The 11873-nt window shown below is 43.3% G+C and overlaps 1 protein-coding gene across 3 annotated transcripts in view; it reads right to left on the reverse strand.

Annotated features, from left to right (window-relative positions):
* LOC143807643 (uncharacterized) overlaps nt 1–11438 on the reverse strand; it is an 81840-nt gene extending 70402 nt beyond the window's left edge. Inside the window, exons 1-3 of one of the 3 annotated variants that reach the window (XM_077289443.1) lie at nt 11128–11239; nt 4501–4598; nt 4119–4197 (exon numbers count right to left, since the gene is read on the reverse strand). In XM_077289443.1, the coding sequence (XP_077145558.1) occupies nt 4119–4197; nt 4501–4589 (168 nt within the window). In that variant the 5' untranslated portion in view covers nt 4590–4598; nt 11128–11239. Of the gene's footprint in view, nt 1–4118; nt 4198–4500; nt 4599–11127; nt 11318–11400 lie in introns of those variants that run through there. The other 2 variants (XM_077289442.1, XM_077289444.1) reach the window with 2 other exon arrangements.
* Nucleotides 11439–11873: the final 435 nt, after the last annotated feature.

The raw sequence follows: 11873 nt of genomic DNA on the forward strand, positions 1-11873 counted from the left end.
TGTGTTAATTCATAGTTTTGATGCCTTCAGTGTGAATGTACAATTTTCATAGTCATGAAAATACAGAAAAATCTTTGAATGAGAAGGTGTGTCCAAACTTTTGGTCTGTACTGTACATACACTCCCAAACGTATGACCCAAGTCATTCAGATTAAGGGCAATGGTACCAAATACTAATGAAATGTATGTGAACTTTTGAAAATGAAGTTAGTAATAAAAATGCCTTAAAATATTCTCTCTCACTATTCTGGCATTTGGCAAATATTAATAATTATGGTAATCCTAACCGACCCAAAACAGGAAAGGTGCATTCTGATTTCATGTCAGATAATGAGAAAAACCTGCAGATGTGTCTTTTTATATAGTGTATGTAAACTTCTGGTTTTAACTGAACACACACTGTCCCGGCGCAGCACTGTTTAAATGTATTAGTGTAAAAAAGCTGCAAATACAATTGAACATAAGAAGGGAGAGGTGTGCATGTGTGCGTGCGTCAGTGGGCCTGGCATGAGTGCCCACAGAGAGGGATCTGCATACCCCCTCTAGCACATGTGCCATAGGTTCACCACCACTGAACTGGGCTATCATTTTCAGCATGGTGTAAAGGGATATTCCTAAAATCACAATATGGTCTTATAATAATACACACACATATTTATTCATTTGGACCAATATGCTGTGTCTAGAAGGAGCTTTCACTGTGAGATGATGTATCTGAAAGGGGAAGAGCCTCCTTTATCACAGCTCATTAGAGATGGTCGAACCCGAACAGTAAAGTTCGATGTCTGTACCGAACAGCTACTGTTAGGGCACGGACACCGAACACAGACTTCATCAGGAAGTCCGTGTTACTATTTGGGTTTGGCCCCCAGAACACTGGGTGTTTGTCACGCTGTCATGTGCATGAGATCGTGGCAAACACTGCTTCTGATCGGCGGTAAAATCATTACCGCCAGTCACACAGCTGCGGTTTCCATGCAGTCAAATGACAGTGGGAGCCTGCAGCTGTGATCGGAGGTAAAAAGTTTACCTACGGTCACTGGAGTCGGCAGGTGGGACTACAGGTCCCATCAGCCTACGCTTGCTGGCGCTAATAACAGCACGAGCAGGCGGCGGCTGATGGGAGTATTCATTAGCCAGCGCCTGAGCTGTAAATAAATAATTTAAAAAAAAACACGGCATGGGTTACTCTGTATTTTTCCTAACCAGCCACGCAAAACTCACAGTTGGTGGCTGCAACCATCAGCTGTCAGCATTAGCAAGGTTGGTTACCAAGAAGAGAGGGATCCCCACTCCGAATTGTTTAAACAAATAATTTAAAAAATTGAGTGGTGTCCCTTCATTTTTGACAACGAACCAAGCTAAAGCAGACAGGTAGGAGATGTTATTCTCAGGCTTGTAAGGGGCCAAGGACATTGGCCCCCTAGCCCAGCCGCCCAGAAAATGTGCATGTATTAGATGCACCAATTCTGGCGCTTTGCCCGGCTCTTCCCACTTGCCTTGTAGCGGTGGCATGTGGTGTTCATATTTGTGGGGTTGATGTCACCTTTGCATTGTCCAGTGACATCAAGCCCAAGGATTACTAATGGAGAAGCGTCTATAAAGACACCTATCCATTACTTATCCTATAGTTATATGGTAAATAAACACACAGCTAGTATAAAGTCTTTTATTTGAAATAAAATGAAACACACTTTTACTTTTTTATTTAAAAATAACAAACCTAATGCCTAATTCCAGTGACTACCTCGTCTCATGTAATAAAATAAAAATAAAATTTTATTTAAAAATAACAAACAGTTATACTCACCTAACGCCTAATTCTATTTACTACTTTGTCTCATGTAATAAAATAAAAAACAACCATATCCCTCACCTGTCTGTCGTTCTGTCTCACGACGTAATCCATGTCTGGGGATAAACAGCTTTTAATCTGGAAGGTGCCAAGATGTGACCGTCCAGGCTGAAAACCACTGGGGAATGAGCTGCTGCGAGTGCAGCATCAGTTACCAGAGGTGACAGCATTGAGGTTACCGAAGGTCACTGAGGCTGCGTTCCCAGTTGGGCCAATGAACTGTGGTGAGATCACCACTCGCACAGTGTGAAAAAGCCTCATCACCGCTACACCGTGAGTCTTTTTCTCATTGCACTAGCGATGATGACTGCAGTTCTTGGTCCCAGTTGGGAACACAGCCTCAATGACCGGCGGTAAGCTCGATGTGGTCACCGCTAATCACTGAGGCTACGCTCGCAGCAGCTTATTACTCAGCGGTTCTCAGCCTGGACAGTCGCATCTTGGAACCGTCCAGGTTGAAAACGGTTTATCCCCAGACATGGATTACGGTGTGGGACAATGAAGGACAGGTGAGGGATATTGTTGCTTTTTATTTTTGTTTTATTGCAAGAGACGCAGGATTCAATGGAATGGGCGTTAACGTGAGTATGGTTTAATTTAGAATAATTTAAGGAGTCTGTGTGATTCTTTCAAATAAAATACTTTATTCTGTATGGTTATTTACAACATAACTATAGGATTAGTAGTGGATAGGTGTCTTATAGACGCCTCTCCATTACTAAGCCGTGGGCTTGATATCACCGGACAATACAAAGGTAACATCAACCCCACAAATATGAATACCACTTGCCCCCGCTGCAGGGCAAGAGGGAAGAGCCTGGAAAAGCGGCAGAATTGGCATGTTTAATAGATGCGCCTTTTCTGGTGGCTGCTGGCTGCTATTTTTAGGCGGGGGAGGGGCAATATTGATGGCTCCTTGCCAGTCTGAGAATACCAGCCCCCAGCTGTCTACTTTAGCTTGGCTGGTTAGCAAAAGTGGGGGTGACCCCACGTAGTTTTTTTAAATAATTTTTTTAAATAATTTAAAAACGTTGTGGGGACCCCTCTATTCTTGATAACAAGCCTTGTTAATGTTGACAGCTACGGGTTACAGCCCCCAGTTGTGAGTTATGCCTGGCTGGTTTAAAAAAAAAAAACAGGAAAACCCACGTCATTTCTTACAATTATTTATTTATTTAAAGTCTCACGGTGCAGCTCTGAGCTCAGAAAGTTCACTGCAGTTCCCTGTGAGAAATTTCGCACAGTGAATTGCAGTGAACTCTCTGAGCTCAGCGCTGCACCGTGAGACTTTCTCACTGTGCTAGCGGTGATCTCAATGAGGTCACTGCAGTTCATTTGCCCCACAAGATACGCAGCCTCAGTGACCGTCGGTAACCTTGTTGATGTCACCTCTGGTCACTGATGCTGCGCATGACAACATAGCAAACACTGGATGTTCGGGCCCCGCATTCAAGTGAATGGGGTCCGGGCTCAGGTCCGGGTACCCAAACCTGAATTTTTTTTTAACTGTTCGGCCAAACTCGAACATCAAGGGGTCCGCCCATCTCTACAGCTCACACCAAGAGGAAGCAATGTACCTGTGTACTGGAAACTAAAAGAAGTGATGCACCTCAGGATGTGATGTATACTGAAGGCTGAAAAGGAGTGATATACTGCAGGACAGGCTGTGTACACAGGGCTGAAAGATGTGATATACTGAGAGGAGTGATGTACGGCAAGATGGGGCTCTGTATACAGGGAGCGAAGAGGTGAGATAAACAACAAGATGAGGCTATAAGAATAGGGCCACCCACCATGACATGAGAAGATGAACGCACCGAGGAGCAGAAAGAGATAAAAAAAAAGGTACAATAAAGAAACATTATATTGGGCTTAGTCTGTATACTGACAATAAGGATGCATTTTCTGCCCTTTGTGAAAAATAATGCTATTATTTTGCCACCGCAAAGTACGAGAATCTCATTAACTGAAAACTACAAATAAAGATTAGACAAGAACCACAAGACTGATTTCATCACCCCAGGTATCATTTTAATCAGTATAACGGCGCCGGCCTGACACTTTCTTTAGGTTACTGAGCACAATCCTGCTGACAGGTTCCCTTTAAATATCATCAAACGTTATTCTGCAGCATGAGGACAATGCAAGTATACCCTCGAATATGGTGTGTGTTCCATGGGCTACATTCATGGTAGGTTACCCTAGGTGTCTGTAGATTCACCAATTAGCATTTGGTCAGATTGGGAGATAATTGGTCTCTTACCTGGAGCTTCCTGTACAGATGATCCGCTTCTAGTGTGAGCTGAGGCTGAAGGTCTGTAGCCTTTTTAGTCTGCTCACGAGTGAGGATCTTCAATTAAGGATCTATGTAATGATCATATAAATGAGGTCCATTGTACTGTAAAACCAGCAGACAGTTATGCCTTATTCTAGATGTTATTTTCATTCCTCCAAAAACCAGGTCTAAAATAAACGAATAAATTAAATCTATAATATTTGAGTGTCTTATGTAAATTGTAATATAGTAAATGACATAACGCAATACTGAATTTATTACATCTGTAGGTATTGCACAACTATTTCACTCAGGGAAAGCTACTGTACTCTATGCACTCTTCCCATTATTCACCACTGGTAAAGGATATAGGAAGTTAGCCTCAAGTTCAAGAAAGTATATCTGTTGTTGCAGGTTCCTGATATATTCTCCTTCCACTTCAAATTTTACAGACTCCATATTTTCTAGCTAAAACAAGAAAAAAGCATGAATAAGTGCTTAAAAAGTTGTATATAAGCATATATGTACAGTGTTGACGCGTTTGTATAAAATGTATAGTTGCACATCCTTTGGCATAAATAACTGCAATCAATCGCTTCCTATAATCATCAACAAGCTTCTAACACCTCTCAACTGGAATTTTGCAGCACTCTTCTTTTGCAAACTGCTCCAGGTCTCTCGCATTTGATTGGTGTATTTTCCCAACAGTAATTTTAAGATTTCTCCACAGTTGTTCAATGAGATTTAGATCTAGACCCATTGCTGGCCACTTACTTCCTAACTCTCCAACACTTTGTTTCCATCCATTTCTGGTTGCCTCTTGTAGTATGTTTGGAGTCATTGTCCTGTTGGAAGACCCATGATGCAAACCCAGTTGTCTAACCTCGGGCACTACATTGTGAAACAAAATCCTTTGGTAATCTAAAGATTTTGTGATGCCTTGCACAGTCAAGGCACCAGTGCCAAGGGTAGCAAAACAATCCCCAAACATCTTTGAACCTCCACCATTTTTGACTGTAGGTACTTTGTTCTTTTCTTTGTAGGCCTCATTCCGTTGTCAGTAAACGGTAGTATGATGTTCTTTACCAAAAAGCTCTATCTTGGTCTTATCTGTCCACAAGAATTTCTGTTTTCCATGCTTAGTGTGGCACACACAGACACACAATTCAAAAGATTGAGCACTCAAGGCCCGATTCATCAAGACCAGCAATTTTCATAACGATCTTGATGAGGGGGCATGGCGGAGTCAGACACTCCTGGTGTGAAATTTCTGGCATACCGAAACACCAAAGCTCATCATCAATTTGATGATTTGTAGCCATCTAACCCCAGTTCCATATATATATTCATGTCCAGGTTGTGTAACTATAGCCAATAAGTCCATTGTGTATACGGGGTATACGTCTGTGTCCATCTTTATGTGATGTTTTTCTCCCTTATTTTGGCCCCTGTATTATTCTGTATCTCCATATGAAAAATCATGAGTGGTTTGTGGTATCGATTTTTAATCCAACTCAATTGGATTACCTCACTTATGTAATTATTCCAGTTTTGCCCTTCCAAAATCTTCTTCCAAATATTGTCCCTAGTAGCATATTTACACACCCTCCATGCACTTAATAGGACTCTGTACCTGTACTGTACAGATACTGGCTGGTGACCGGGTCATGCAGGGTTATTTGAATACCCTATTTATTACAGTTATGTCTGAAAGTGTTGGCACCCTTGAAACTGTTCCAGAAAACGAAGGATTCCAGAAAATTATTGCAATTAGCCATGCTTTGTTATGTACATGTTGAATTCCTTTGTGTGTATTGGAACAACACAAAAAAATGATACACAATGCAAATTGGACATAATTTCACACAAACCCCCCAAAATGGGCAGGATAAAACTGTTGGAACCTTTCTAAAAATGTGGGTAAACAACTATGTTTCAAGCATGTGATGCATGTTCAAACTCACCTGTGGCAAGTAACAGGTGTGTGTAATATGAAACTCACATCTGAAACCAGATAAAAAGGGGAGAAGTTGATTCAATCTTTGCATTGCGTGTCTGTGTGTGCTACACTAAGCATGGAGAACAGAAAGAGGAGAAGAGAACTGTCTGAGGACTTGAGGTCCACAATTGTTGAAAAATATCAAAAATCTCAAGGTTAAGTTTTGCAGACAGAGGAGATCCAGCCAGACCTTTTTGGTAAAGCAAATCATTCTACTGTTTATTAAAAAAAAAGAATACGGCCTACACAGAAAATAACACAGTACCTACTATCAAATATGTTAGACGTTCAAAGATGTTTTGGGGTTGTTTTGCCATCTCTGGCACTGGCGCCTTGCCTGTGTGCAAGGCATCATGAAATTTGAAGATTACCAAAAGATCACAATGTGGTATCACAATTTGGGTCACAATGTGGTACCCAGTGTCAGAAAGCTGTGTTTGCATCCTAGGTCATGGGTCTTCCAGCAGGACAATGACCCCAATTATACGTTAAGAAGAGAAAAAATAGAGTAGTCAGGTCACCAATCTGGGAGTATAGAGCTGGAGTTTCCAAAGCCACCACAAATCAAGACTGAGCGTACATCAAAATCCACAATAGACTACCTAAAAATGCGCAAGCTGAAGATTTACAATGGCCCTTACAGTCCCCTGATAGCAACATCTTTGAAAATCTGTGGATGGACCTGAAAAGAGTAGTGCATGCAAGCTGTGATACTTGCAAAAGGGGGTGCCACTAGATACTAACCATTCAGAGTGTCCAAACTTTTGTATCGGCCCAATTTCCTTTTTATAATTTGTAAAATGTAAAAAATTAACTTTTCACAATATCAACAATCTTGACCAGGGAGCCCAAACTTTTACATGACACTATACTTCATTTTCTGGAGCAATTTCAAGGGTTCTAAAACTTTGAAGCCATGATTGTATATTATGGCTGGACCATACAATACAAGCACTTTTTACCATTTACCTTTCATGCCTCCCCTATTTATTCATAGGTTGTAAGCTTGTGAGCAGGGCCCTTGAGGACACATTGTGGATTTATAACCCTAAGGCCATGTTCACATGTTCAGTATTAGGTAAGTATTTGTAAGCAAAACCAGGAGTGGAACAATCAGAGGAAAGCATAATAGAAACATATGCACCACTTCTGCATTTATCACCCTGTCCTTTTTTTGGCTTACAAATATCGAGGTAAAAAACTTACAAAATATTGAACGTGGCCTAAAAGTTTTTTTCAGTCTCTGTTACTGATATACTTACCTGTAATTTTTCCATCAAAATGTGTTAATTTGGTCTAATTCTTTTCTTTGTCCGTCACTTTTCTAGCTTTGCCCTACTGACTTTCCTTTATTTGGTTACAGAGTAGAGGGTGCTCACAGACCTTAGTTCCTTATTGTGCATACTCCAATTCTTGAGCTATAGTATGGCAGCCTTTTTTAAAGACGACCTTTCACTAAACTTTTCATGTTGAACTGCACACAAGATGTAATAGTGACTGCAAAGTGAAATAAAACTATTTTTTCTAGTTTGCCTCTCTGTTGCAGAAATATTAGCAAACAAAGTATTTGTCATTTAAGGAGCTAACTTTTTTTTAAGTCCAAGTAGGTGCCATCAGATAGCTTTCACTGGGGGCGTGTACTTCTTCCCCCTGTATGATACTGACCAATCAGAAGTAGGCAGCAACACTCAAAGGAAAGAAGAACATGCCCCCACCATAGCTCAGATTTCTTAGTGTGTGAGATGTGGTCCCACTTATGTCTGTTAGGCAACCTGCACTCGCTCTGCAATAAGAGAAGGGCTGTCACTTTGTGTCACACAGGAGCAGCCTGCCTCTGTACTCATGGGTTAATTACATTTTTTTTCCCCTTTATGCCTTTTAGTGCTGCCTACGGTTTTTGATTTTTCTATAATTTCATTGTTGGGTCACAGCCTGTAGGGCGGCACCTCTCACCTATTTTTAGGCTAGTGTTGCTTTATTTTTTTATATAAAAATATACATTTTACATTATATATATATATATGCACACACAGAATACATCTATACATATCTTGATACATATGTGTATATTTAATCTAATGATAAACATATACACACACACAAAATGGAAGCGACACTCCCAAAATAGTGCAAATCATAGGACTTTAAAGGCCCAGATGGCACCACATGGGCCACTAAACTCCTATAATTTGCACTACTTGATGTTACTGGTGCTGCTTTTTTCCCTTGTTCTCTCTCTATATATACATACAGTCATGGACAAAAATTTTGAGAATGAGACAAATATTAATTTTTCCAAAGTCTACTGCTTCATTTTTTCTAATGGCAATTTGCATATACTCCTGAATGTCAGAGTGATCAGCTTAACAGCAATTACTGTACTTGCAAAGTCAATATTTGCCAAGAAAATGAACTTTAACCCCCAAAACACATTTCAACATCATTGTTTTAGGTGATTGATCCAGTAACACAGGTGTGGGTGTTGATGAGGACAGGGCTGGCGATCAATCAGTCATGATTAAGTAAGAATGACATCACTGGACACTTTAAAAGGAGGCTGGTGCTTGGTATCATTGTTTCTCTTCAGTTAACCATGGTTATCTCTAAAGAAACACGTGCAGCCATCATTGCACTGCACAAAAATGGCCTAACAGGGAAGAGTATCGCAGCTACAAAGATTGCACCTCAGTCAACAATCTATCGCATCATCAAGAACTTCAAGGAGAGAGCTTCCATTGTTGTCAATAAGGCTCCAGGGCGCCCAAGAAAGACCAGCAAGCGCCAGGACCGTATCTTAAAACTGTTTCAGCTGCGGGATCGGACTACCAGCAGTGCCGAGCTTGCTCAGGAATGGCAGCAGGCTGGTGTGAGTGCTTCTGCACGCACTGTGAGGCGGAGACACTTTGGGCAAGGCCTGCTTTCAAGGAGGGCAGCAAAGAAGCCACTTCTCTCCAGAAAAAACATCAGGGACCGACTGATAGTCTGCAAAAGGTACAGGGAGTGGACTGCTGAGGACTGGGGCAAAGTCACTTTCTCTGATGAATCCCCTTTTCGATAGTTTGGGACATCTGGAAAACAGCTTATTCGGAGAAGAAGAGGTGAGCGCTACCACCAGTCTTGTCTCATGCCAACTGTAAAGCATCCTGAAACCATTCATGTGTGGGGTTGCTTCTCAGCCAAGGGAATCGGCTCACTCACAGTCTTGCCTAAAAACACAGCCATGAATAAAGAATGGTACCAGAATGTCCTCCAAGAGCAACTTCTCCCAACCATCCAAGAGCAGTTTGGCGCCCAACAATGCCTTTTCCAGCATGATGGAGCACCTTGCCATAAAGCAAAGGTGATAACTAAATGGCTCATGGAACAAAACATAGAGAATTTGGGTCCATGGCCTGGAAACTCCCCAGATCTTAATCCCATTGAGAACTTGTGGTCATTCATCAAGAGACGGGTGGACAAACAAACCAACAAATTCTGGCAAAATGCAAGCATTGATTATGCAAGAATGGACTGCTATCAGTCAGGATTTGGTCCAGAAGTTGATTGAGAGCATGCCAGGGAGAATTGCAGAGGTCTTGAAGAAGAAGGGTCAACACTGCAAATATTGACTTGCTGCATTAACTCATTCTAACTGTCAATATAACCTATTGGTACTCATAATATGATTGCAATTATATTTCTGTATGTGATATAAACATCAGAAAAACACTAATAAAAACCAGAGGGCAGCAGATCATGTGAAAATATAATTTTGGTGTCATTCTCAAAACTTTTAGCCATGACTGTACAGTGGGTTTTGTGGCTTGGTTTTCTCATTTTGACTCTCACAGTTGTGGTCTACCTATGATGTCAATTACAGGCCTCTCTCATCTTTTTAAGTGGGAGAACTTGCACAATTAGTGGCTCATTAAATACTTTTTTCCCCACTGTATATAGGTGCTTCACATTAATTGCACATAGTTATGTTTATCATCAGAACACCCAATCACCTTCGTGATTACATTACTAGGAGCCTGCGTCTTGTATAGTGCTGGCCTGTAGCGGAGGATGGGTAGACTATATTCGTGGTTATTATATGTATGTATATAGATCATCTATAATTACAGCCACATCCATGTATATGCAGATCTCCTTTATTCCCATGCCTAGAGTACTAGGAGCACTGCTTGCACTGCCATCTAATGGCGGCTAGGTGCCCTACAATGCATTCCACCTCCGCTGACACTGCTGCACTGCCGTCTAGTGGCGGCTAGGTGCCCTACAATGCATTCCACCTCCGCTGACACTGCTTGCACTGCCATCTAGTGGCGGCTAGGTGCCCTACAATGCATTCCACCTCCGCTGACACTGCTTGCACTGCCGTCTAGTGGCGGCTAGGTGCCCTACAATGCATTCCACCTCCGCTGACACTGCTGCACTGCCATCTAGTGGCGGCTAGGTGCCCTACAATGCATTCCACCTCCGCTGACACTGCTGCACTGCCATCTAGTGGCGGCTAGGTGCCCTACCATGCATTCCACCTCCGCTGACACTGCTGCACTGCCGTCTAGTGGCGGCTAGGTGCCCTACAATGCATTCCACCTCCGCTGACACTGCTGCACTGCCATCTAGTGGCGGCTAGGTGCCCTACAATGCATTCCACCTCCGCTGACACTGCTGCACTGCCATCTAGTGGCGGCTAGGTGCCCTACAATGCATTCCACCTCCGCTGACACTGCTGCACTGCCATCTAGTGGCGGCTAGGTGCCCTACAATGCATTCCACCTCCGCTGACACTGCTGCACTGCCATCTAGTGGCGGCTAGGTGCCCTACAATGCATTCCACCTCCGCTGACACTGCTGCACTGCCATCTAGTGGCGGCTAGGTGCCCTACAATGCATTCCACCTCCGCTGACACTGCCAGGCGCCTGTGCATCCTGTTCTCCGTAGCAGCAGTGTCGGGGTGACATTTTAGGAACTAGCAGTTTGCCCCCTGTATTAGCAGACGTGTACACTACCAGAACCCGGCGGCCTTTCCTCGCTGTGCAGTCACTCACACTTCCTGTATGAGGGAGGACGCGGCGCCGGTTGCCATGGCTGCAGCTACTTCCGGTGTGATGGAGGCGGACAGAGAAGGGTAGCTGGCTGCAGACTACACAAGTTTCTTGTCGTCATGACATTCTGGGCCCAGGCTTCCGTTTCCATACATGACTCACACTGCTAAGTCTCCGGTCGCGGCCGCTGCCCCACTACAGCGCTTCGTCACGTTATAAGGCATAATGTAGTCTTACCCGCTCCATAGACTTCTGTGTCCGTGGTAAAAATGTGTCCCGTGAGCGCCCCCTTGTGGATGCTTCAGACACTGCAGTTGTGTCCTGTAATGAGCCGCTGCTTTGTCAGCCATGTGCCATGCCTCATCCCCCACCTTCCAGGGTTTGTTCCCTTTGTGACAGTCACGTCACACAGTGTCCCCAGTGCACGCCTGTCACCCTGTACTCCTAGGGAATGGGGAGACATTTTATTTAGCGAATCAGACTTGGAGCAGGGGTTCTCCCCCTCACAAACTAATGGCATACCCCAACTAATGCTGTACATAGAGACATGGCCGCACATTGCCGCTCTTTCCATGCACTTTTCTCTGCTGTCTTCAGAACCTTAAGAGAAATGAATGGCCAAAGTCGGGCAGGCGGGCCACGTGTCCTCAGCAGTAGCGTAGCTACCGGGGGGCAGAGGGGGCCATCACCCCGGTCCCGGTTCTCTGAGG

This window comes from Ranitomeya variabilis, chromosome 2 (assembly GCF_051348905.1).
Source record: "Ranitomeya variabilis isolate aRanVar5 chromosome 2, aRanVar5.hap1, whole genome shotgun sequence".
Classification (NCBI taxonomy): Eukaryota; Metazoa; Chordata; class Amphibia; order Anura; family Dendrobatidae; genus Ranitomeya; species Ranitomeya variabilis.